Source organism: Fundulus heteroclitus, chromosome 22 (genome assembly GCF_011125445.2).
Source record: "Fundulus heteroclitus isolate FHET01 chromosome 22, MU-UCD_Fhet_4.1, whole genome shotgun sequence".
Lineage (NCBI taxonomy): Eukaryota > Metazoa > Chordata > Actinopteri > Cyprinodontiformes > Fundulidae > Fundulus > Fundulus heteroclitus.
Genome location: NC_046382.1, coordinates 33,595,935 through 33,622,410, shown reverse-complemented (window position 1 = coordinate 33,622,410; position 26,476 = coordinate 33,595,935). Strand labels below are relative to the sequence as shown.

Here is a 26,476-nt window from a genome sequence, read left to right as displayed (position 1 = left end):
TGCTCAGCTCTACAGGACTGTTTTGAACACACTGACTAGTATGTATTTAAAGAAGGTGCTGATCTAGAGAATTATGCTTTATCTGTGCAGTCCCTGCTGAAGGCCCGTGATGTAGCGTTCAGATCGGGAGACAAAGTGGCCTACAGGGCTAGAGGCAGATGATTTGTGGAAATCACAGATAATGACACTTGTTCCAGCAGTTCAAGGTTAATACTTTGAAATTTAATGTACATGATTTTCTAGAAAAAAAACTGACAATGTGTAGAAGTGCGACTATAGAAAAGTATGAAACGTGAAAACAAAATTGATGGAACCCTATTTAAGAAAAATGAGTAAACGTTTATGGTCACATTTGCTTAAGACAGCTGAAAAGCAACGTTTTCCCCACTTCAGACTTCTATTGTTAAAACAAGGTCAAAACCTTTTATTCTTTACCCCCTCTGCACATTTATGCACCGATTTGTGTTGGTCTTTCACATAACCGTCCAACATATTCAATCTTACAGTTAATTACACATGGCCTGTGATCCCTCATAGTTTTCTGGGAACAAACTTCAGCATCACAGGCTTGGTCGGTTGATACTTCCAGTCAAACTCAATTGGGATCTGAAGACATAAACAGATAGAAATTAAACACTGACATGACAGCAGAGTTGAAAGACAGTCTGAATCATCACAGGGTGTCAGTCTTACCACGGTGTCTCTGCATGTTTCAACAGTGTAACTCTGCAGGATGCGCACAGTCAGCATCTTCATGACCAGGATTGCATATTGCATCCCAACGCAGTTACGAGGGCCGAGGCCGAAGGGCATGTATGCGTAGGGGTTCAGATCCTTCTCATTCTCTTTGCTGAACCTGAACGGGCCCAGAGTATAAGCGTCTGTTCATAATCTGACAAAATCTTGCAAGACAAAGCTTTCATTCTGAGTTATCCGTAATGATCACACTGTGTTGTCTGTAATTTACCTCTCTGGTTTGAAAAGTTCAGGAGAGCTCCAGTAGCGTGGGTCCCTGTGCAATAAATGTAATGGAATAGCAACTAACGTTCCGTCAGGGATGGTAAGGCCGTTGATCTCCACCGTCTTTTTGCAAGTCCTCTCAAGTCGGCATAAAGAAGGAATCAGACGCTGTGACTCACAAAGAACCTGGTCCAGGTACTCCAGATTATTCAGGTCTTCGTAGGAAATGGAGGTCTGGATGTAATAGAGAGATATGTGTTATAAAAAAAACAAAACAGAAAGAGGAATTTTATTTACGTAGTTGATAGCAGATGTAAAAATGTGTTACAGCATCCCGCACGCTGTCATCTATTTCTCTTTGCAGCTTCTGCATCACAGCAGGGTTGAGGGCCAGATTATAAAGGAGGAAGGTCAGGGTTGTGGTGGTTGTCTCGAAGCCAGCATAGATGAAGATCAAGGCCTGAGAAAGCATCTCGTGCTCAGTCAAACCTACGACAAGAAACATTTATGTCAGTGAGTTATTTATATGAAGCGAAAGCGGAAGTTCAATTGAAGAAACTCATCGCCTGCCTCCATCAATCAGAGGCCGATCTGCCTCTGATGTGAGCCAATCAGCTACGAACCGCACCTCCATGAAGCCCAATCAGCATCCCGCGCTCATCTTAAAAGCAACTTCAAATCCACGTCTCAGCCTGCTAACCAGCAGGCGCAAACAGCATCGCATCATGTCGGATTACGAATCAGATGTCCGATTCAAGACGATAACAACTTATCCTCAAATCCTGCTGCTCATAGGAACGCCATCTAGCCGCGCATCCATCCTCTCCGATCTCTGTATTCGCTCAAGCATATCTTAACCCGCGCTGACCTGGGTTCACTCTATTAGCTGGCCTTCTTCCGCTGTGGCGTCTCATTCCGTCACCCAGCCTCTGTTTTCCATCAGCTCCGATTCCTGGCGCAATGAACTTGCAAATCCCCGCTTCTCGCCAAGCGACGCAGACACCGTCCCAACTCTACCTCAGCTCCACTCCCACTCCGCTTCGTAGCTCTGAGAGGCCCATCCTCCCGTATCGTCCCTGCACAACTTTCAGCCGGATCTCCTCTCATGCCCGCTCCGAGCAGCTCAAAGTAACATGTATCCACTCATGTTTTCATTCATATTACATGCATTTGGTCATCATGCTTCTGACCTGTCCGACTATTTAGGCAGAATGTCCATCCATCCATCCATCCATCCATCCATTTTCTCACCCGCTTAGTCCCTGATGGGGTTGTGGGGGTTGCTGGTGCCTATCTCCAGCGTTCACTGGGCGAAAGGCGGGGTACACCCTGGACAGGTCGCCAGTCTGTTGCAGGGCAACACAGACAAACAGGACAAACAACCATTCACGCACACACTCACACCTAAGGACAATTTAGAGAAGCCAATTAACTTAACAGTCATGTTTTTGGACTGTGGGAGGAAGCCAGAGTACCCGGAGAGAACCCACACATGCACAGGGAGAACATGCAAACTCCATGCAGAAAGGCCCAAGGTTGGATTTGAACCCAGGATCTTCTTGCTGCAAGGCAACAGTGCTACGCACTTAGGCAGAACGTATCCCATCCATTCTAATGTTTGTTTTTGTTTTTCTTCTTCTGGTTTTGGCGGTTGGCATCAGGCTTGTAGGAGCATTACTGCCACCTACTGGTTGGAGTATGGTTTGTGACGGACTTCATATATCTTCTCTTATTTCATAATTATATCATTCTAATTTAACTCATTGTTCATACTTTCTACAGTAATTCTTGCCTATAGTTGGCTTCGATTTTAAGTGTTAATTAAGTTTGTAGGCTGAAATGTTAACCCCTTTTTCCCCCCTCTTTTGTTTTTCCCTTTTCTGTGTTCTCTTTCTATCTTTGATATGGTAACGTTCTTCACGTCTCCCCTTTATAATCAACCTGCAGGCAGTATTAGAAAATGTCTCAGCATTTTAAAAATCTCTGATTTTGTCATTCAAAGACTTACTTTTGGCAATCCTTCTGCATTAAGTACCTTCATGTCATTCACGTTCAGTTTAACTGGACAGTAGGGTTGAGTTATTACTTAACCCATTTTATTTCAGAAGTGCATTTTAAATCCAGCAATTAATACCAATTGTTATTAAAGCCGCTGCAACTGTGGTGCAATTTGGCGTCCGTTCGCAACAGTCTGTACTGGTTCTGATCTCTATTCATGCTGACCAGGCCACTTCGTCACTCTTGTCTTTCATCGGTCAGTTTAATGTTTTGCTAATCAATAACTTCAGGTGTTGTGAAATTGTACATGTTAAAGTTATTTAATGTTCTTGTTTGTAGGTATTGTCTGATTGTCAGCTGGGAGCTGACATCGGGATGGCTGTGGAGGGAAGATTTGAGTATTGGCGATCTTTTAACAGCAATTGCTCATGTATTTTAGGGATTGACAGTTTTCTTTTTCAGGTTCAAGAATTTATTTTAGGATGAACATCTAGAGAGCATCACTGTGGGTGCTGTTGTTTGGTTGATAGTGTTGTGCAATTATACACTGTTTAAAGTTATTTAATGTTTCATAAATAACTCTCTGTCTGCTGAGTATTGTCTGGTGATGATCGGCTCTTGGGCTGATATCGAGACAATGGTTGAGGGGGATGAGTTTGAGCACTGGCGGTCTTTTGACAGTAGAACCTGCACACAGAGTAAAGGAGTAACAGATTCTTTTTGGGTTCAAGAATTTAATAACAGAGGTAAAATTAACATCCGGAGGGCATCACTATATGATGCTGTTTGCCTGAATTAGCACAATGTTTCGATTGGTGAATTGTCTCTGCTAGGCTGGTGAGACTTGACTGGGCTACTGGGCAAACTGAAGATAGAAAGAGGCTAAGCTAAGGAACTATTTGCAAGCAAAACAAACAAAGGACAAACAAGGGTGGTTGATCATGATCAGGATAACTCGGTGAATCCTTGTTCACTGAGGGTCTGATTCCAAGAACATGGAATGGAGTTGAGACATTTGCCATGTGTTTCGGTCAATCACAATCCGGGGCCCAAGTTAAACAGAACATTATTTGTTGAATCAAGGCAGCTCGAGTTCACTAAATTCATTCTTTCCTTCTTGAACAGGATACTCTGGTTGAGAGCCGATGTTCTGACTTTCTGGTCTGGTCTGCTTCTCGCCTGGATCGAAATATATTTCTATAATGCCTTTCTGTCGTAGATGTGTTTAAAAAACTTACGGATGCTGCCATCCGTAGGTTTTTTTTGGGGGGGGGGGGGGGGTTCACTATATTTGTTGTTTCGCAGATTCCTGATCTCTCAAAAAATGGGCCATGGTCATCATCCACGTGCCTCACATATCGTTCTGAGCATCCATTCATTTTAGCTGCTCAATGCCCTCTCAGCTTTAAGGTAATCTAACTGCAAATATTGGTGGTGGATCTGAAACTATTCACATGTCTCGCCAGACCCTTCATCTTTCACTCTTTCAAATTGAGTTTATCATTCATAATCATCACACTCCTGTAAATCTCCTCTCATACAGTTGATATTTCATGCTTCTTTCATATCATCATTTATCACATGTATACTTTCATTCATATCGCAACTCATATTGTCAGTTTATCCTCCCACGCATCCTGTCACTCATTCTGTTATGTATCCTTTCATGCATCTGTCATGCATTCTTTATGTATCCTGTCATGCATTCTCTCGTGCGTCTGGTCCTGCGTCTTGTCATGTGTTCTCTCATGCATGCGTCATGCATTCTGTTATGCATCCCGTTGCATCCTGTCATGCATCCCGTCACCTGTCTTGCATCTTGTCATGATCACTCGTTTATCTATGTGCATCATCCGCAAGAAAGCATAGGCAAGGCAACTTCCGCAAGAAAGCATATGCAAGACAACTTCCGCAAGAAAGCATACTCAAGACAACTTCCGCAAGAAAGCATACGCAAGACAACTTCCGCAAGAAAGCGTCACTGCTTACTTCTCCTTTTTCATTTCATTCACTTAATCATCATCTCACTAACCCATCACACCACCTTAGCAGCATACAGACGCTCTGACCTCGACATTTTTGGGGGGAACATCCCTGTTCTCATACATCTACTTATGCATATTAAAGTATAATTCAATATTAATGTTCCTGCCGAGGTCTGAGCGCCAAAGACTTAAATTATCGTGTCAATTAAATCCTTCTAATTGCCATTTCTTTCTCTGTGAGTTTTTCAGATTGAAATGAAGCTAAAGCGAGAGTTCAATTGAAGAAACTCATCGCCTGCTTCCATCAATCAGAGGCCGATCCGCCTCTAATGTGAGCCAATCAGCTATGAACCGCACCTCAATGAAGCCCAATCAGCATCCGGTGCTCATCTTAAAAGCAACTTCAAATCCATGTCTCAGCCTGCTAACCAGCAAGCGCAAACAGCATCGCATCATGTCGGATTACGAATCAGATGTCCGATTCAACCCACCCCCAACCCCTTCTCCACCATCGTAGCTGAGTTCATCTAGCTTCCATGACGTTCCTCCATCCTCAACCCATCAGAGTGTTTTCTCCCAGTCTTCAGCACTCCCTATCACCTTGTTATTGGTCCGGCAGAAGACCACCATGTTGGACCCGGTTCTGCCAGATGTTTCTTCCCAAAGGGGAGTTTTTCCTTTCCATAGTCAAGCTTGCTCATCATGGACAGTTCATGCAAACCTGTGTTTATCACATTGGACATCTATCTTAAACAGATCACCATATGGACTGAACAAACTTCTTCTATCTCCACTCCACCACCAGTTTCAGACCTGGGGGGAACATCCCTGTTCTCATACATCTACTTATGCATATTAAAGTATAATTCAGCATTATTGTTCCTGCCGAGGTCTGAACGCCAAAGACTTAAATTATTGTGTCAATAAAATCCTTCTAAAAGCCATTTCTTTCTCTGTGAGTTTTTCAGATTGAAATGCTTTGATGTCATTAAAAAAGAATTGACCCTCCTCACAGATTATTTCTGCTCAATAAGCAACATGTCTTACCTAAATCCTAAAGAAATTTAAGAAAAGAAAACAAAGCCATTTCTTAGGTGCCCAGTTAATCATCTTTCACAGATGGAAATGACACGGAGTAGTGGCAAACCTTTTCCAAAGTGGGAAAATGACTCATGAGTCACTCATAATACTGAATCAGTGACTCGTCTTCAAGGTCATAACAGAACACAGAACAACATCCAGAGTGCTGCAGACCTCACTTGCCTGAGGTAAGGTGGAGGGCTCATGATTTAGCAAAGAGACAGAGTAAAATAGCATCCATGGAAAAGTTCCAAAGCAAAAGTCACTGCTGATCCAAAAGAATCCAAAACATAACCAAAAAAAAAGTGAACCATTCTGTCAGGTGAGGGTCCCTCAACCCTTGGCAAAAAACTAACACAGCACTGAAGAATATTATAGATTGGAGTAGGACGCTACAGGCCTGGTTTGTGTTTTTTTTCTGTCTTACTTTCTAGAATAGATGAAAATGATCCTCTAAATGGAAAACTCTGAAGGATAATGTCCGGCCATTAGTTTGTGACCTTGGGCTCAAGCATGCTTGGGTTATGCGCCAAGACAAGGATCTGAAGCACACCAAAAACCCCACATCAGATTTTAGGAGTGGTCTATTCAAAGTCCAGCGCCAAATCTAGTTTGTAGGCTGAAGCAGGTCTTTAAAAGCGTTGCTTATGCTCAAAAAATCTCCAGTGTGGATGAATTTACAACTTTTCAAAAAAGTACGACCCAGTTTTTTTTAAACTCTTTTAATTTAAATTTATTTGAGAACTGCTTTTTTGCTTTCATACTCAGTGAAGACAGACCTTTGCTTGGTTCCTTATGGCAATCTTTTATGTCAGTTTCCGGGATCTCACTCTGGATCATCACCTCCAGGAAGTCTCCATGAGTCTGGAATTACAGAGAAGATTTTTTCTTTAACGGAATAATGTTTTGATACTATGTGTGTGTGTATATATATATATATATATATATATATATATATATATATATATATATATCACCGTGAATGTAAATAAGACCAACTTGAGATGTTTCTAGAACCGTTTCTTTTTTTACATGAAATCAACGCTTACCATTGCCTCTTCATTATGTTTGTCTTTGAATTTCTTTATGGTGTTGTAGAAGAAGTCCAAACTGGATCGGGGCATAAACTCAACTTTGAAAAGCTTCAGCAGTTGACGACCAAATGGAAAGACCGCTAAAGAGACACAAAATTCTAGTTAAAAATGAACAATGGATTCCAGGCTTATCAAATGGATAATGAACAGAAAAAGGGTTGGCATACAACGGAAAAGTAATAGCCAAAATTTGATTTTCAAAAGCTTTTGCATGTGAGCTTTAACAGGGTTATCTGGGTTGTTAATAGAGTCCATCTCCATGCTGAAGGAAGCACTGGTCACCACATCCAAACTGAACGGTGCAACAAATCTGGAAGGAGGGAAAGGAAGAGGTGGGGGCTCGCATGGAGAAATGTTTCAATAATCTGGTGCAATACAATGGATCAAACACATACTGTTTGACATTAATGGGCTCATCCAGCTTCATTTTTCCAAGTTTTGTGACGAATCTGTCAGCAAAGTCAACAACCAAGGGAAAAACCTTCAGGAAAGAAAAAAATTAACAGAATTAAAGATGCAAGCTTCCTCTTTTATGTTCACATCTCCAAAAAAATTATTTGATCTACTAAAAGTGTAAAGAAATTCTCACAAAAGGGCACTTGATTTAAATTTCTTGAAGAAGGGACAAGCAGAAGCCATTATAGGTAAAATATTAATCATGTTCTGTAAACCAAATCGAGAACAATTTTATCTTTTAAGTTAATAAAGCTTTGTTGATGCATCTTAAATAAAAGTAGCTTCAGCATAGTTTCTTTGACAGCATTACCATGGACTCCACATGTGTCAATACTTAAATGAATTAATAAATGAATAAGCAATGAGATCCGGACCTGTTTCAGTCTTTCGCTGGTGAAACACAGAGATACTGTGCTGCGAATTCGTTTCCACCTTTCATCTTTCACTGCTAGGATTGAATCTTTCAGAGGTCCGTTGTCTTCAAAGAAAATCTGTACACAGACAAAACAGCCGGACATGTTTAGACTTTACATAGAGGGGACAGAGTTTTTGTCGTCGTCTTTCTGCTCTTTCTTTCTCACAATTCTGTTCAAGAATAAACCGATTTTCTTAAGATGGCCAGCAATATCAATTTAAAAAAAAACTATTAAAATGAAAATATGTTTTAAATTTGCTAATACATTTAATGTGTTACATTTCTGAACAAGATAAAATAACTACAGTGCTTTGTATAAAGAAATAAACTGAATCCAGCCCCAGTGTTATAAAGCCCCTAAAAAGTAAAACGGCGATAAGTACCTTATTACTTTTGATACAAATGCCTGATTAATATAACAGTTAATTTTATTTTCCTCAACACTAGCGATATGATGATTTTGCTGCAGGTGGTAATAGGTAGAGGGTTGTCACTGATACAGCTGAACACTAAGGAGAGAGAGTGTGCATTCAAATTAATTATCTAAAAAAATTATTGGTTGAAAGGAGTCAAATTGGCTGACAGTGAAAGGAAGACATGATGTATGTAAAGGAGGGGCAGAATTCCTGGCTGAAATTGTGTGTATACTAAGTGTTACACTAAATTGTATTTCAGCAGGGCGCAGGATTACTTATGCCAGCCAATCCAGGGACAGTGTGGAGTCAGAATCTCGGGTGAGACAGACACAAAAATGTAAACTACATTAAACTAAAGCCAACCTGTGTTTTGTCCGATTAAAGGGGAAAATTAACTGAACTTGAATATTGTCAAGGAAGCTCATTCATCTGTAGAGAGCATTGGGGACTCTGAGGATGAAGGCCAGGGGGAGGGGAGAGGCTGTAGACATGAAGAGAGGGATGGAGCAGATTTTTAAAATAAATTTACCAAACCAAATCAGCCAAATCCCAAAGTCATTGAGACACAAAAACCTTCAAATAGAAACTTTGCATTTTCAGGACAGGCGGTATTAACAGCATCCATGGCTTCACTGCAATGACCAATTAAAAGGCTTTATTTTTTTTTAATTGTGTTTGAAACATACATAATTCAAACTGGAAAAATGCTACCGCAATATTTAAGACCCGTTAGCTCAGTCAAAGCCACCAACATGCAGTTATGGTTTATGCAAAAAAAGGAAAACAAGTCAATGCTCTGCTTTCAAGTGCTGTTGCAAAACAGCAAGAAGAGGCACTGTACTGCTTCCAAAATGTAGTGGGTTCAGTGATGTCCTTGGCCAGGCAAGGACTAGCGGTTAGAGAACACGATTTGTAAGATGGCAACTTGATTCAGTTACTAAAATCTAAATCTAAGGGTGATGCTCGTCTCTCTCAATGGCTTTCACAGTATCAGGTCTACACGTCACCAAATGTGCAAAATTAAATTTTGCACTTGTTGGGCATCACTACTGCCAGAGGAATGGCTAAATGTAACAGTCTTAATCTGTTTACATTTAGCAGTTATCTCTAATCACTGATGGAACACAAGACTTTTCAGGTACCGAGCAGGTCAGTCTGTATTGGGTTTGTAGACCAGGACCCACAACCTCAGGAGGTTTTTGGTGGGTTGTATCAGGTTCCTGGAACCGCAGGTGCAGAAATTGCAAAAGCAGCCCTTGATGCACAGCAACAACCAAATATACCTTTATCTTCATTATGTGGCTGCTTGCCAGGCCGGTCATATGTGATACTTTCCAACGGGTTCATGAGATGGGTACTCCAAGCAAGCAGTGTGGGAGATACAATAAGATTTTTTTAAAAAATAGGTTTCAACCAAAATAAACAGACGAGACGTCCAATCTCTTCTCAGCCAGACGGGGGATTTAGTCATACATCTCACACATGTACAATCAAACACATAATCAAAATCCCAACTGCACAAACATTTATAGCACTGTTTATAGTGTGCTATTAAATGGATGTGTGTGTGGGATATTGTAGGATATCCCACCAAACAACTGTCTTTCAGTTATTCCTGGGGGAAATGCTAATACAATCATTATACTGTAACAGGAAATAACAAAACCATTAATCATCGTCTCTGTCGCTCAGTCTTGATAAAGACTGCATACACACCCATCCTTATCTCTTGCTTGAGCGAACAGGCATTTCCTTTCTGTCATTTGTTCTAAAATTGACAGGAGGGGCTTGAAAACTTCTTATTGTACAATACCAGTCAGGGAAATTTAAGTTATTATTTGCTGCTACTGCATCAAGAGCAACAAGTGCTTCTCTTACACTGCTACGTCCTATCCAGTGGACAGTCTGTGGTAAAGCTATTACCACTGTTCTAAATCAGTATGATTCTGTCCTCTCAAGCTTAGAACATATGTCATCAAGCAATGTTAAGACATATGGTCTTTCAGAGAGATTTCAAAAAGGCAAAACTGCTCTGGGCATTCTTTTGGCGCTGTTGGTAGCTGATGACAAGGACTGTCTTAACAAGTCACTTCAAAAACCCACTCAGACTATTGCTGGAATGAGAGGAGGCACATGGTGTGAAAGATGATGGCTGTCGGCTGAAACGTTACACTCCCAGTCCCACAGATGGGAAAGAGCAACACTAGTCAGGATGATGAAACAAAGCTTTAGTTCTTGTTGGATCAGATGTTGTGGGTGTGTTGGTGTGTTTTGGATGTAATCCTATAAATCTAGCTAGACTACAAAAAATAAAAATAAAAATATCATATATGATATTATCTGAAAAAAAATATCTTAAAAAAAGTTATGTATTATGATTTTGTGCTTTCAGGTCGATATAAAATTGTTTTCCTCATAACAAACAGTAATTAACCAGCAATGGTATAAGGCTCTCAGTTGAAGTGGCTCCCTCACTATAAATATTACAGTGAAGGAATTTGCTTTGTTTAACACAACACCTTACCCTCCGGTTTGTGAACGCTGTGTAGCATTCCTTCACCAAGATGGTTTTTAGCATCTCGGGGTCTGCAACCATCAACAATGGGGTGCGCCCCTCAAACAAACTGAAAAAACAAGAAGGGAACCTTACAGCTGAAACTATGGGCTGCACACGAAGCACACGCACATAAATAAAAAAAATAAAAAACTGTACTGAAATTGTATTTATGAAATTTTGCAAATCACATGGTGTTCACGTTAAAATTGTTTCATAATTGTATGATTCCAACAGAAACTAGTTGTTAATAAAAGGGTTTTTAGAATGTTTGCATTGTAATGCTTTTATAGCAAACATTTTCCTGAAATAGGAGTCTATATAAGGGAAACAGAGTTCAGGACTTATCCACATATGATGAAACAACTCACCCCCAGACATCCCCATACTTGGACTGGCACTCACGGTCAAAGTTGAGTCCCTGCAAAGAATCACAGAAGGATGAATTAAAGAGCATCCGAAATTACTGAGAGTAAAACAAATTTCCTTTGGGTGAAAAACAAAAAACAAAAAAACAATGACATGTAAAGTTGTAAATGAAAAACGCTCCTGTTTCCCCATTTACAAATGTTTACTAATCAACTCAAAGGGTCGTCTCGGTTTGTTCAGGCACAGGCCTACCTTTTTGGAACCCATCACTGTGCCAATAAAAGGCAGGGGCCTCGGTCCGGATATGCCCAGCTGTTTGAAAAACCTGTATGGCCAGATTCCATACCTTACGTTTCAAAAGACAAAAAGAGAGGCAACAGAATAAGGTTTTTGTTATTTTTCAGTTTTTTTTTTTTTTTTTGTCCTTAGACGGTTTATGGGTGGTATATGATATAAGAACTGGCTATGACAGTAATGGAAAACTGTAGCAGATACTCACAGTAACAACAAGGTGACAACGAGAGCCACTAAGGTCCATGTAGTTGCTGAAAACATCAGGAGATCCATTTCTTCTTCTGTCTGACTAAAACTGAAGAAAGGCTGTCAACGAGTTCTGTTAAAGCTTGCCAACAAGGGGAGGAGTACAGAAACCTTAAACCGCATGTTATGTTTATCTTGCTCTAGAGCTTCCTCAACAGCTTATCACTTCAAAAGGTTTGCTTTTCAGTTCTTCTTTTTCACATTGAAATCATTCACTTGTGGTCTACATGATGTGAAATGGTAAATGGCTTGTACTTGTATAGCGCTTTAACTAGTCTTGACAACCTCCAAAGCGCTTCACACAACAGTTTAGTCATTCAGCCATTCACACACACACCCTGATGGTGGTGAGCTATGTTAGTAGCTACAGCTGCCCTGGGGTACACTGGCAGAGGCGAGTGAAACTGCAATGCTTAGGTCTGAACTTTGTGTTGAAGGGTGTAACTTTGTGCTGAAAGGTGGTGGTGGTGGCGGGGATGCTTTTTTTCTTCTGAGAATACAGCTAAAATGTGAACACCATATATTCATTTAATGCTTGCCCACTGTTGAAAACAAAGCAGTTACAAAGTTAAGTAATATTTGTCGTTTAGAATTATCACAATCACATTGTTGGCTCTCAGTGGCTCATTTTCTAAGGTGTTCACAAACATCAACACACATTAGACTGTGTAACAATCAAAATGTTAAAACAATAAAAAAGAGGAAGCTACTTCTATGTAAGTCTAATGAGACAGCGTAAACTTAGTATTTTTTCTATTGTTTCAAAATGTCAAAAATAATCGAGTCCTAGTGTAACAGCTTGGTAAAATAACACAATACAATAATAGTAGTGAGAAACTAACTATTACAATATTACTATTTTTCAATTCAATTCAATTTTATTTACATAGCGCCAGTTCATGACACATGTCATCTCGAGGCACTTTACAAAGTCAAAATCAATCATATTATACAGATTGGTCAAAAATGTCCTATATAAGTGAACCAGTTGATTGCATCAAAGTCCCGACAAGCAGTATTCACTCCTGGAGAAGCGTAGAGCCACAGGGAGAGTCGTCTGCATTGTCCATGGCTTCGCAGCAATCCCTCATACTAAGCAAGCATGAAGCGACATGCTTGCTCAGTATGCTTGCTCCAATGCTTGCTCCCTTCATTAACGGGAAGGAAAAACCTCCAGCAGAACCAGGCTCAGTATGTACGGTCATCTGCCTCGATCGACTGGGGGTTACAGAAGACAGAACAGAGACACAACAAGACAGACAAAAAAGCACAGAAGCACACATTGATGCAGTAATCTGTTCAACATTAGATGGTAATAGCAGGTGATCTGTCTTCCCTGGATGATGTCACAGCTAACAGAACGCCAGACCAGGTGTATCTACTATGAAGAAAAAAGAGAGAGAACAAAAAGTTAAAAGCAATGCAAAACTGGAGAACAGTAAAACTCAGCAAACTGAGAAAAATAGGCCCTGATGTCCTCCAGCAGCCTAAGCCTATAGCAGCATAACTATAGAGGTAGCTCAGGGTAACATGAGCCACTCTAACTATAAGCTTTGTCAAAAAGGAAAGTTATAAGATTAGTCTTAAAAGTAGACGGGGTGTCTGCCTCACGGACCAGAACTGGGAGTTGGTTCCACAGGAGAGGAGCCTGATAGCTAAAGGATCTGCCTCCCATTCTACTTTTAGAGACGCTAGGAACCACCAGCAGACCTGCAGTCTTAGAGCGAAGTGCTCTGTTAGGAACATACGGGGTAATCAGAGTTCTGATACATTATGGAGCTTGATTATTAAGGGCTTGATTTAAAAGGACGCCAATGAAGGGAAGCTACAAATGGAGAAATATGATCCCTCTTGTTGATTTTCATCAGAACTCTTGCCGCAGCATTTTGGATCAGCTGAAGGCTTTGAACTGCATTTTGAGGACTTCCTGATAGTAAAGAATTAAAATAGTCCAGCCTTGAAGTAACAAATGCATGGACTAGTTTTTCAGCATCACCCCTGGGCAGAATATTTCAAATTTTGGCAATAATCCTGAGGTGAAAAAAGGAAACTCTGGAAACCTGTTTAATATGGGATTCAAATGGCATGTATTGGTCAAAAATAACACCAACATTTTTTATTTTATTACCAGAGGCCAAGTTAATGCCATCCAGATTAAGTGGTTGATTAAGAAGTTTATTTTTTGAGGACTCGTGTCCAAAGATTACAACTTCTGTCTTGTCAGAATTTAAATGCAGGAAATTTAAAGTCATCCACCTTTTGATGTCATCATGACTGAAGTTGAAATAATTGATTGGATTCATCAGGATTTATGGATAAATATAGCTGAGTGTCATCAGCATAACAGTGGAAATGAATCCCATGCTGTCTGATAATTTTGCCAATCGGAAGCATATATATAGTAAAGAGAATTGGTCCAAGGACTGAACCCTGTGGTACTCCACAAGTGACCCTAGAGTTTGAAGAAGATTTATTATTAACATGAACAAACTGGAATCTGTCTGATAGATAAGATTTGGCAGATTGCATACTCTTGACCTCCAACTGAAATTTTGACATCAAATTCAAAAATGTGAACTAACTTAGGAAGATGTCTCAGACAGTGCACGCTCATTTAAAAAGTGCCTTAAGACTTAATAATGTATCTGCATCATTAAGTCTTACTTGTCATGGTTAATCCGAGCCATGTCTTTGGCCTCCTGAGGGCGATAAAAATCCTCTCTACCTCAGCATAAGACACTGGGTTCAGCAAAAGCAATCTAACAAGTGTTTCAACTTGATCAAGCAACGCTCTGACTTCCGTTGTCGTTCCCATGCGACCACTTCATCATTGGACATGCATGTGTTCTTGGAACGAAACACATCCAATTAAACCTTCTGTCATGATTTTTCTTGCATGAACCCAAAAATTACACCACACACAGAGCTAAAACTGAGGGAGTTTATTGAAAGGAAGATGAGTAGTGACAGATGAAACCAGAGAAGCAGGACTGGACTGGAACAGGGGTGTAGATGTGAGCAGGAGCTGACGGCCCGGAGAGAGTCCTAGATGGCAAGATAGCTGGAGCACAGAGGAGGCAGGAAACCCAGCGGCTAGCAGCACAGATGAGGCTGGTAATTCCAACGGCTAGCAGAGGCTTGACGCAGAGAGGTGGCAAATTAATCCAGTAGGTGAAGCACAGAAGGGGCAGATAATTCTAACAGCAGACAGAGGCTTAAGCAGAGAGATGGCGGATTAGTCCAGTAACGAGAAGAGACTTAACTTGAGACTCAGAGGTGAGACAGGCAAAATCCAGCAGCAGGCAGAGACTTAACTTGAGACTCAGAGGTGGCAGGATTCCAACAGCAAGAAGGGGCAAACCAGGTTGACAGGTGAGGAGTGAGTAGAGTCTGATGACGGACCGGCAAGGAAGTGAAGACTGAGGGAGGCTTAAGTAGGGAGGCTGGCAGGTGGAGTGATTCTGACTAATTAATGTCCAACAGGTGTGACCGACTGCAGGGGGAGTGGAGGGTAAGCTGAGTGGGAGGAGGAGGAGGAACTAAAAAAATAACAGTAAAAAAAAGCCAGATCAAAACTAAACCCTGACAGTGTCTCGATGACTTTGGGATTTGGCTGATTTGGTTTGGCAAATTTATTTTAAAAATCTGCTATATCCCTCTCTTCATGTCTGCAGCCTCTCCCCTTCTCCTGGCCTTCATCCTCAGAGTCCTCAATGCTCTCTACAGATGAATGAGCTTCCTTGCCCATATTCAAGTTCAGTTAATTTCCACTGTAATCTGACAAATCACAGGTCAGCAACTGGCATTAGTTTAATGTATTTTACATTTTTGTGTCTGTCTCACCTGGCATTCTGACTCCATAGCTGTCCCTGAATTGACTGGCATAAGTATTCTCATGCCAGCCAATTCATGGATACTCATCTCAATCAATGACAACGTTCTGTCATGATTTAGGGTTTTGTTTGCTCTGTTCTGGACTAATGAGTTTTCCACTCCCCTCAGCCAACTCTCCTGATTTGAGTCTGTCTCACCTGTGACTCTGACTCCACAGCTGTCTCCGAATTAGCTGTCATAAATTATCCTGCGCCTTACTAAATTTCATGTGGCAGACAAGATATGATGAGTCCTAAATATAGCACACATCTTAGTGATGGGTCGATGAGGCGTCATTAAGCATTTCGACACATTGCCAAACTGTATTGATACTGTGCCGATACTGTGTCACTTAATACTGACACCTGCTGGACCTTAAAAATCGATACAGGCAACCTAGTTGACAGAGTTAACTGACAGTGATTTGACCTAGTATACACAATATTTACAATTTAAGTCATTGTATGTTGCATTGTATTATTTTATATTTCCATTTGAATTTAAAATATATTAGATTTTTTTTAGATAAAGTCATTAAATAATGTGAACCTGTATCATAACATAATAACGTTTAAGTAAACATGTTGTGAATGAGGATGCTTGTGGACTGGCTTTTTTATTTATTTTTTTCAAATTTTTTGCTGCCATGTCCTTTCAATGCCTCCCCCCCCCCACACACACACATACTCCTCCATATGTGTTGAACAGTGAAGTGTGAGAAAACAGCTTTAATTCTCCATCACATACCTTTCATATCTCACATGCACTGACTTTTTCAACAATTCTCTCACGGTTTTCAGCAGCAACGGCATTGTTTCTTATGGGTTAATATTGTCCATATGCCTTCTTTAAAGATTTCTAATTCTACTCGCAGGACATGCACACTTCCAAGCTTATTTCCTGTCATTGCCATGGTGAATCACGTTATTTGCGTTCCAGTGATCGGGCTTTTTTTCATGCTCATGCTCACGTTCAAATCATGGTTGATCGGGTGCTGTGTTTAGTTACCTGACTAATTTCATCTGTTCTGAAATCGGACATGCTGAGTATGACAAAGGGAGGAAGAACTACTCAGAGTAGCAGCTTTCTACTCAGTGTAGATCAGCCGTTTTTTCTGAAACTACGCTCAGAACAAAGACGCACAGCACAAACTGCCCAACCATAAAGGGTCTGCCCAACCTATGAATCAGCGGTGCGCTCCGATCAGCACCTGGCACTCACTGATCCGGGCCGTGGTACACCATTACACCAGTGTTGCAAAGTGGTTAAAAAAACTATTTTGTTTACAGTTCAGCTTGGATTTTATTTACTGCACAGCATAGCTTTGCTGTGCGCACTGAATCCAGATGCTGTGCGCGAATGCACATGCGCACAGTTTAGAGGGAACACTCCAAAAGAAAAAAGTAAAAAATAAAGCAACTGGACTTGTTTTCCGTAGTTGAAGACGTCTCGCTTCCTCTCCAGGAAGATTTCTCAATTCAAAAAGTCTGGAGTAATGTGCAGTACCAAGCTTTATACTGCTGCCTAACAAAGGCCTTGTAATGGCTTAGATAACATGCAAATTTAACCGAAACAGGTCCACCCCTTAGTAATGAGCAGTCGTTAAAGTCATTAAGGCAGCAGATTGAACTGAAACTGGTCCACTCCTCTGTAACGAGGAGTCGTTAGGGTTGTTATTGGCCTGGCTTAAAGGAACAATGTTTTGATCACCCATATGAGGGTGAGAATTTATATGGGTGATCAAAACCCGCTGAATCCACGTAGAATTACAGCTAATACTAGGAAAAAAAGTATTATTACAGGCCTATGCTTTAATTTATTATAGAGCACGTTGCAGAAAATAGACTTAAAAATAGCCAATCACCCCGCTGTAATCAGACATTCAGATCCAGTTTCCTCTTCACACACACACACAGAGACACACCCCTGTACAGATACACACAAAGAAGATCACTGTGACAGAAACTGTGAGAGACAAAGAGGGTGACACAGAGGTGTCTTGGAAACTGGTTATCCTAGCATCCTTTATATTTATATTAGTAGACATCTTGATGTAATGTGTTTTTCTGCAGAGTACAGAAGCAGGGACAGCTGCCGACTCCCTGGTGAGACAGGCTGACTGAGGCTCTCTGCGTGTTATATGTGCTGCCAGCTAGCTATAGACCAAACAAAGGTAACCCTGAAGGAGTTGCAGAGCTCCACAGCAGAGACCGGAGGAGCTGTCCATGGGATCACAAAAAGCCGTACAATGCTTCATATGGGGGACCAGATGCAGGGGGGTTTAGACTGAGTTCCCCCCACCTTCCTGTTAAACATGTGATACCCTTCCTTGAAATATTTTAGTTTTAGGCTATGTGTTTCAGGGCTCATGTTAGGCTTTGTATTTAGATGCACGTTGGTAACTAATATTGTGAATGAAAGGGAATTGAGTTTAAAGGAGGATCAATTCAAGTTGGCACTAAGGGAAGTCCTGGGTCCTGGGTCTCTGTGTTTGGGAGGTATGTAGTTCAGCAGATCATCGCAGCCGTTTGTGTGAAGCTTACGTACCAAAAGGAACTTTGGATCTGGAGGAGCGGCGTGCATCCATCGCTCAGTGTTGGGAATCTGTGGCCAGGACAAACATTTGTCTTGCATTCCAGAAATCCAGCTTTTATGGTGGATTGTTGAAAAGTGGATTGCTGAAAAGTCATAGGAACTTCGATTTGCAGTGTAGCACAAGGTGTGTAGGACACAGTAAACACATGACAGAAGGTGCTCTGCTCGCAAATTAATTCTTTTGGACTTTCTGTGTCAAAAACACGACATCTGGGATTTGTTTAAAATGTCAAATCAAACACTATAACTTTATTTACATGTTTACATACAAATCCAAATCTCTATTTTATTAAAAGTATGGTTTTCAGAATCAGAATCAGAATCAGACATACTTTAATGATCCCAGGGGGAAATTACTTTTGTTACATGCTCCAGAATACACACATTGTTATATATACAGTATATTTACAACATTTCACACAAGGTAGTACCATATCACAATAGTCATATCACTTCACCTTGGGACTCCAAGTGAAGTGATAGTGAACAGTGCAGAGAATGCATAAATGATGACAGTTACAGAGGGGGGGTGTTAGAGTAACTGAGGGAGGCGTTGTAAAGATTGATGGCCACAGGTAGGAATGATTTCCTGTGGCGCTCAGTGGTGCATCTGGGTAAGAGGAGCCTTCTGCTAAAAGAGCTCATCTGCTGGGTCAGTGTGTCAGTGTGTCATTTTACACTTTCAGGAGTTATACAATATTTGATTTTTTTTTAGGTCTGATGGGAATAAGCTGTAAAATGGCTTTAGAAAACTTAAAATCAAAAGCTACGGATGATTCGTAGAAACTACAGATGATAACTGTTTATTACAGCGGTTCAAGGCTAACATTTTTTATAGTAATGTACAGGATTTTATAATGTAGAAGTGCGAGTATAAAGACTGGCATGTGAAAATAAGAACCCTATTTAAGAAAAACAAGTAAAAATTGTGCTGTTTTTACTTTTGGGTTTGTTTTAAGCCAAAAAGAAATATATTGCCCACTTCAGATTGATGTTGTAAAACAAGTCAAAAACGTGTATTATGTACCTTATACTGCACATTTATGCACAGATTTGTGTTGGTCTTTCACATAAATGTCCAACATTTATATAAAATTTTGTGGTTTTAATATATATCTTGGAAAAATTTAACGGGTTTAAAATTTAACAACATTTTTGCCAGCATGTTCATAAAAATATCAGGGGAACTGAAAATGGCCTGTCAGCCCTCATAGTTTTCTGGGAACAAACTTCAGCATCACAGGCTTGGTCGGTTGAAACTTCCAGTCAAACTCAATTGGGATCTGAAGACATAAACAGATGGAAATGAAACACTGACATGACAGCAGAGCAGAAAGACAGTCTGAATTATGGCAGGGTGTCAGTCTTACCGTGGTGTCTCTGCATGTCTCAACAGTGTAACTCCGCAGGATGCGCACAATCAGCATCTTCATGACCAGGATCGCATATCGCATCCCAATGCAGTTACGAGGGCCGAGGCCAAACGGCATGTATGCGTAGGGGTTCAGATCCTTCTCATTCTCCTTGCTGAACCTGAACGGGCCGCATTAAATTAGACAGTTTAGTTAAAAATGTAAAAAATTGTTAGACAGTAATTGAGTTTAGAAAAGCTTTCTTATAGCAGTTAATCTAGCATGATAGGGCTTCTTTCTGAGATATCAGTAATGATCACACTGTGTTCTCTGTATTTGACCTCTCTGGTTTGAAAAGTTCAGGAGAGCTCCAGTATCGTGGATCCATGTGCAATAAATGCACTGGAATGCCAACTAACGTTCCTTCAGGGATGGTGAGGCCGTTAACCTCCACCGTCTTTTTGCAAGTCCTCTCAAGTCGAGGTGCAGTGGGAATTAGACGCTGTGACTCACAAAGAACCTGGTCCAGGTACTCCATATTATTCAGGTCCTCATAGGAAATGGAGGTCTGGATGTAAAAGAGAGAGTCAGATGTAAATAATAAAAAAAAATAATTTTATTTATTCAGTAGTGGATGTAAAACTGAATCACATTATTCTCCAGACTGTCATCTATTTCACTTTGCAGCTTCTGCATCACATCAGGGTTGACGGCCAGATTATAAAGGAGGAAGGTCAGGGTTGTGGTGGTTGTCTCGAAGCCAGCAAAAATGAAGATCAAAGCCTGAGAAAGCATCTCGTGCTCAGTTAAACCTACGACAAGAAACATTCATGTCAGTGAGTTATTTATATGCTCAGTGTCATAAAAAATGTTTATCATCTTAATTTTTGCTCAATATCCAACACAGCATACCTAAATCCAAAAGAAGTTCAAGAACAGATGAGAGACAAAGGCCTCAACATTTAGCTGTCATTTCTAAGTCACCCAGTAAATCATCATTCACGTGTGGAACAGACAACGCAAAGTGATGAACCTTTCCCAAAATGGGGGAATTACTCCAGGAGTAAATCAATGAATATTTTCTAGGTCATAAAAGAACACTAAACAACACCTAAAGTGCATCTAAAGTTTATCAGTTAAGCTAGAGGGCTGATGATTTAACAATAAGAAAGAAATGGGGCAAAATAGCATCCATGGGGTAAAACTACTGCTGATCAAAAATACACAAATAAATAGCTTGTGAAGAAAAAAATCTGGAGGGGACCTTTTGGTAGAATGTGAGACCAATTACCCCTGCAAAAAAGCTAGCAGCGCTGAGCAACTGAGAAGGACTTTAAACCAGGAGTCAAACATGGGGGTGATAGTGTGATGCTATGGGGGTGGGGGGGGGGGGGTCTTACTTTGTGGAGTGAATGGAAATTATTCATTAGATGAAGAACTCTGAAGGATATTATCAGGCCATAAGATTGTGATCTTGAGCTCAAGCATGATTGGGTTACGCACCAGAACAATGATCTCAAGCACACCAAAAACGCCACATCAAGATTGGTGAGTGGTCTGTTCAAAATCCAGCACCAAATCTAACTTGGAGGGGCACCATATATTCATGGCTTTCCCAGCGTGTAAAAAAACTATCTTTGAAAACCCTAATGTGAGTAAACCATCCAGTAATTCTTGTTTGACTACCTATTTATGACCTGTGGATTGTTATTGTGGATTGTTGTCCTTTGCCTCGCCCTTGTCAGATTCTCTTTTGACTTCAGCTTTTTGGATCTCGGACCTTGGACCTGCCCTTTAGACCATGCCTGTTACTCGCTCCTTTATGGTTACTTCTGCCTATGTCAGCCTACGGTTTTTGACCCTTGCCTGGGCCACGGATTCCCTTTCCAGTGTAGCTGAATTAACAATTTTCTAATAAAACATTAGACCAAATTTCTTCCACAATCATCACTTTTTCACATAGGGCCTACAGTAGATGGTCTGAACTACTTTTCACCATCTATAAATAATCTTTTTTTAGAAACTGCTTTACTTTTACTCAAGTTATCTTTGATGGAAAAAGACAGGGTTGTTGATCTCTACTTTTATTATTTGAAAACAGACCTTTACTTGGTTGCTTATGTTTGCTCTTTATGTCGGATTCCGGGATCTCGCTCTGGACCATCACCTGCAGGAAGTCTCCACGAGCCTGGATTTACATCGAAGATTTTTAACAGATGTTTTTGATACCATAAGAAAAAGACGTGTCCCACTTGAAACAGGCGTAAATCGGAGGCAACCGAACTTTTGCTCAATTCTTTCTAAAAAGGTTTCGCCACCTATCAGGGAGTCTTTGTCAATTCTGGTAGCTCGCATTTGGGCAACCCACCGTTGGAGCGCTACTCAAGTGCAAGCTACCAGAAAGACTCCTGGATAGGTGTCAAAACATATTCAGAAAGAACTGAGCAAAAGTTTGGTTGCCTCCGATTTAAGCCTGCTTGCTGGTGAGATGACCCGGATAACTGAAAATTTCCACAGGCATGTCCCGCTTGAAATGTTTCTTACATCGAATCAACGCTTACCACTGCCTCTGCATTATGTTGATCTTTGAATTTCTTTATGGTGTTGTAGAAGAAGTCCAAACTGGATCGGGGCATTAACTCAACTTTGAAAAGCTTCAGCAGGTGACGACCAAAAGGAAAGACCGCTAAAGAGACACAAAATTCCAGTTAAGAAATGGACAGTAGACTGCAGGCTTATCAAATGGAAAAAGAACCGAAAAAGGATTGGCATACAACGGAAAATTATTAGCCAAACTTTTATGTTCAAAAGCTTTTGCATGTGAGCATTAACAGGGTCATCTGGGTTGTTAATAGAGTCCATGTCCACACTGAAGGAAGCACTGGTCACCACATCCAAACTGAACGGTGCAACAAATCTGGAAGGAGGGAAAGAAAGAGGTGGGGGCTTGCATGGAGAGACGTTTCAATAATCTGGTGCAATACAATGGATCAAACACATACTGTTTGACATTAATGGGCTCATCCAGCTTCATTTTTCCAAGTTTTGTGACCAGTCTGTCAGCAAAGTCAACAACCAAGGGAAAAACCTTCAGGAAAGAAAAATAACAAAATGAAAGATGCAAGCCACCTTAAACGGCCCTCTCTTGTCACCATCTCCAATGTTTAGGTCTTTGCTTACAAAATGTGCACGTGGCCAACAGGGTGGGCCCTTTGCAAGCCTTGAAAAGGACATTTGCTTGCATTCATTCAACAGGAATTTGCAAAAGATTTGAAAATTAAACTTTGCTTAAGGAGTTGGAGGAATTTCCTGTTAGGCTACAAAGGATCGGTGAGAACTACAATTGTAAACGGATAACCTCCTGTAAGTTTTCAACAATAGCATGTCCTCCGTCTTTAAATTTAGATTGAAGTTAATTTGATTGACCAGATCATTGGGAGACATCCATGAGTAAAACGTGTCACTTCCCTATTGACAACGTGTTTGAGGGAAGTCAGAAATTACAATGTAGATATGTCGAGAGATGGAATAAAACAAACATTTTGTATGTTCGTGTCATAGTCCAGGTCGATGTGCAGGCTGGGTTTTCTCTTTCTCCTTCTCAGCAGGGTTGGACGGGCAGGTGCTCTACATCTGAGGTGGTTACCACCCTTCTTAAGGAGCTGGAACCAGGAGGAGGGCGTCAGTTCATTAGCGCTCATGCGTTGGTACAGACCAAAACCTTTCCAAGCCTTGACTCCTCATGTTTACCAAATCTAACTGTGTTCTCGTTCCCTTCCTCCTAGAAAGCCTGGATTCCAACCCAAGAACCACATCTCCGTTACTCACGCTCCCTGAAGACTCCACTGAGACGTTCCAAGCTGGAGCTCTGGATATTGTGAAGTCTCAGATCCACATCCTGCGTAAGCCCTCCTACCTGAGCTCGCCTGCCTGTCCACCCTCTGACCAAACATCTGGAGAACACCTACCGGTCCTGCACCTCCTATCAACAATCCTGGACATCACCCTCCTAAGCTCAAGCCAAACCATCAGCCCAGTGAGTTCCAGTGCTCTCCTCAGACTCTCACCATTCAAACCCTCACCTTTCTGTTGCTCACCTCTCGCCTTCCCTTCCTCAGCAAGACCCAGAGATCCAGCCTGCCAGCCTTCATCTCCACCTTTATTATTTTCTTCAATAAAACCTTGACCTGATTCCTGCCTCCGTGATTGTGCTCATTCATTCAATTTGCTAAACATGACAGTTCGCTGTAATGCCAGAAACCTGTTTGATAATGATTATTATTATTAATTATAATTTGCTATTATAATTTTAACAATAGGTCATTCAAACTCAAATGGTAACTATAACAAATATAATTCAAATGGTCGTGATCCCAGGGCTATAAGCTTGTAATGATTAATACCAATAATGCATTTATTAATTAGCTGTTATGAGCTTATTTATACTAGAACAGTGTGATCTGAGCAGTTTATGACCGATGAGATTCATCCAGCAAGCGTTGATAACTCAATTATAACTGCAATTAGAGTTTAATCCTTACTCCTTTACCACAAACCAATGAAAATGTCTCAGTTGATTTCAGTTGTTAACTCAAAAAGAGGTAATTCTGTACTCTGAGAGACCATGCAACTCCGGATCAAAATAAACACAAACAATTAATATTCCACACGTTATTTATTGAACCAAAACAACTCCCTGTTACAGTAATCGTTCTAATTCAATAACCTAGGAAACACTACTCACTACAAAAAAAAAAAAACATGCCAAAGAAAATAAATGAAAATAAACAAGTCAAAAATGAATTAAAATGAGAGGTAGCACTTGACGTAGCAGCATTGAAAGACAAAATAGTTTTGAGAAACTAGATGGACGCTTCTGTAGTTCACAACAAGCTAGCTAACCGCTTAGCTACTCTGCACCTTCCCAAGATGGCAACTTTGGCGACATATAACCTACGACCTTGCGTGATGCTTGCGTGATGCTTTTTGAGTTTTGTGCCTGGGCACAAAATATTAGGGGGTGTATTTATATTTTGGGGGGAGAATCCACACAGTCTCTGGGCTCTTCAGACGCTTTGTTCGGCCAAACAAAAGCGAGGTTCCCGACGATCACTGGGAGATAAGCAGCTCTCAGTCTCTGATCGAAGTGAATTTAAAGTACTTTTTAAAGTCGACCTCCTGCATAGGAAAAGCAGGGCATGAGTTTGCTTCGGAGCTTCTTGGTCCAGTGAGAAATCGAACACGTGCCACGTGGGAGGGGGGGGATCCCAGGGGGGGGGGATCCCAACGGGATGAAACAGCTGTATGTCTTCCCAGTTGGCGCGGTGCCAGTGAAGAAGATAGAGTGGAGCTTGCAGGCTGTTTTCATATCATGCCATAGCAACGTTATCTTGTTGCTAGGGCCGGTGATTTTATTGACCGTGTTGCATGCTGGTAGTCAGTGGCCATTTTGACCATATTGCATGCTGGGAAATGTAGTGTGTCACGTCGTAAATGGCATTACATTGCGATACAACAATTTGAAATTCTCAAGGTGGTGCTAGGGAACCATTTTACTACTTTCATACACATATATGTTCAGAGCTTGGCAAATAGTTTTATTAAACAGTTTAGTGCAAATTAGACAACATGCATTTAATTATTCTTCATGGTAGTCTTTATGGAAATGGTGTAAAATTCAAATTCGACACACTAAGAAAATGTCTTTGTTCTCTCAAGTTTTTTTTTTTTTTTTTTTTTTGCTTTTTATGTAACGTTGCGTTTGTCCTGTTTTTCTAAATTGTTTGATTTCTCCAGATAATGTATACACATTAAAATATGACTGTAGCCGGGGCATGCTGTCCCTGAAGCATGGCACTGTGCACCTGCCCTATTGCCCATATATGGAAGAGGCTGTGACAGAGCACAGCTCGCTGTAATGAGCATCTACATTTAAAAGCAGGTAGATCACTGAGGAGATCAGATCAAAATTGATCATCCAACTCAGGAAATTTTAGGTCCATGTTGGGAAAAAGAAAAGAAAGAAATGAGGAGTTTTGGATGGAATATTGGAAATAAAATAAAATAATTCAAGATTGATAGTTTAGAAATAAGTCAAACACCAATGTCAATAATACCGCCATGGATTTTACCAGAAGCAAATGTAGACATGTCAATAATAGAAAAGAAACAAGATAAATCATACACGGTAGATAAATATTCAGTACAGATACATATAAACAAATATTACAAATATATTCAAATTTATACAGATGCGTCAAAGATAAATGGGAAGATAGGAGTAGCTTTTGTGGTGCCAGAATTCGATGTAAAAATAGGAAAACGGAGCACAGATGGGTTATCAGTATACACAGGAGAAATGTTGGCAATATTGTTAGCCTTGCAATGGGTGGAAGAAATAAAACCATTAAAAACAGTGATATGTTCAGATTCAAGTTCAGCATTATTAAGTTTAAAAAATTTTCAATCAGATAGTAGGATGGATATATTATTAGAAATATTTTATACATTGTATAGAATACAGAATATGGGGCTGGTAGTTGTATTTGTATGGATTCCAGCGCATATAAGGGTAGAAGGAATGAGAGGGCAGATAATATGGCAAAAAGGGCAATTCATAATAATATTAGTTTTAAAGTTAAAACAAGTAAATATGAGGGAAAGAGTATGGTTAAAGAAAAACTGATGGAAAAATGGCAAAAAAGGTGGGATGAAGAAAAAACAGGAAGATGGTTTTATAAAATACAGAAGATAGTAGGAGAGAAAATAAATGAAAGAAGAAATAGAAAG

At 40.5% G+C, this 26,476-nt stretch overlaps 3 protein-coding genes across 4 annotated transcripts in view; all 3 read right to left on the bottom strand.

Moving 5' to 3' along the window:
* Window positions 1–328: 328 nt before the first annotated feature.
* On the bottom strand, window positions 329–12,066 carry LOC105937200 (cytochrome P450 3A40). Of its 2 annotated transcripts, none has more exons than XM_021324474.2 (13): window positions 11,827–12,066; window positions 11,580–11,673; window positions 11,330–11,379; window positions 10,929–11,028; window positions 7,948–8,064; window positions 7,513–7,598; window positions 7,285–7,427; window positions 7,073–7,197; window positions 6,803–6,887; window positions 1,289–1,449; window positions 968–1,194; window positions 694–856; window positions 329–606 (listed from the first exon to the last, which is right to left on the bottom strand). In XM_021324474.2, the coding sequence occupies exons 1-13, from the start codon at window positions 11,892–11,894 to the stop codon at window positions 532–534; spliced, it is 1,494 nt and encodes a 497-aa protein (XP_021180149.2). In that variant the 5' UTR covers window positions 11,895–12,066; the 3' UTR covers window positions 329–531. The 2 variants fall into 2 exon arrangements, with proteins under 2 accessions (XP_021180149.2, XP_021180150.2); XM_021324475.2 differs by having other exon boundaries at window positions 1,301–1,449.
* A 6,613-nt stretch (window positions 12,067–18,679) lies between these two features.
* The window catches only part of LOC105937201 (cytochrome P450 3A56-like), a gene marked incomplete in the record, with an annotated part of 24,917 nt that continues 17,120 nt past the window's right edge, over window positions 18,680–26,476 (bottom strand). Inside the window, 1 exon segment of the mRNA XM_036126891.1 lies at window positions 18,680–19,101.
* The window catches only part of LOC105937199 (cytochrome P450 3A56-like), a 12,588-nt gene continuing 5,221 nt past the window's right edge, over window positions 19,110–26,476 (bottom strand). Inside the window, exons 6-13 of the mRNA XM_021324473.2 lie at window positions 22,690–22,775; window positions 22,462–22,604; window positions 22,249–22,373; window positions 21,791–21,875; window positions 20,339–20,499; window positions 20,029–20,255; window positions 19,706–19,868; window positions 19,110–19,618 (exon numbers count right to left, since the gene is read on the bottom strand). Coding sequence (XP_021180148.2) covers window positions 19,544–19,618; window positions 19,706–19,868; window positions 20,029–20,255; window positions 20,339–20,499; window positions 21,791–21,875; window positions 22,249–22,373; window positions 22,462–22,604; window positions 22,690–22,775 — 1,065 coding nt within the window. The 3' untranslated portion in view covers window positions 19,110–19,543. The remainder of the gene's footprint in view (window positions 19,619–19,705; window positions 19,869–20,028; window positions 20,256–20,338; window positions 20,500–21,790; window positions 21,876–22,248; window positions 22,374–22,461; window positions 22,605–22,689; window positions 22,776–26,476) is intronic.

Bases quoted from the DNA above. Each gene is read 5' to 3' on its own strand.
- LOC105937200 (XM_021324474.2), bottom strand. From the start codon at position 11,894: ATGGATCTCCTGATGTTTTCAGCAACTACATGGACCTTAGTGGCTCTC. The intron at 11,380-11,579 runs GTAGGCCTGTGC...GATTCTTTGCAG, and splicing joins CAGTGATGGGTTCCAAAAAG to GGACTCAACTTTGACCGTGA. The intron at 1,450-6,802 runs GTCTGTCTTCAC...TTCTTGTCGTAG, and splicing joins CCATAAGGAACCAAGCAAAG to GTTTGACTGAGCACGAGATG.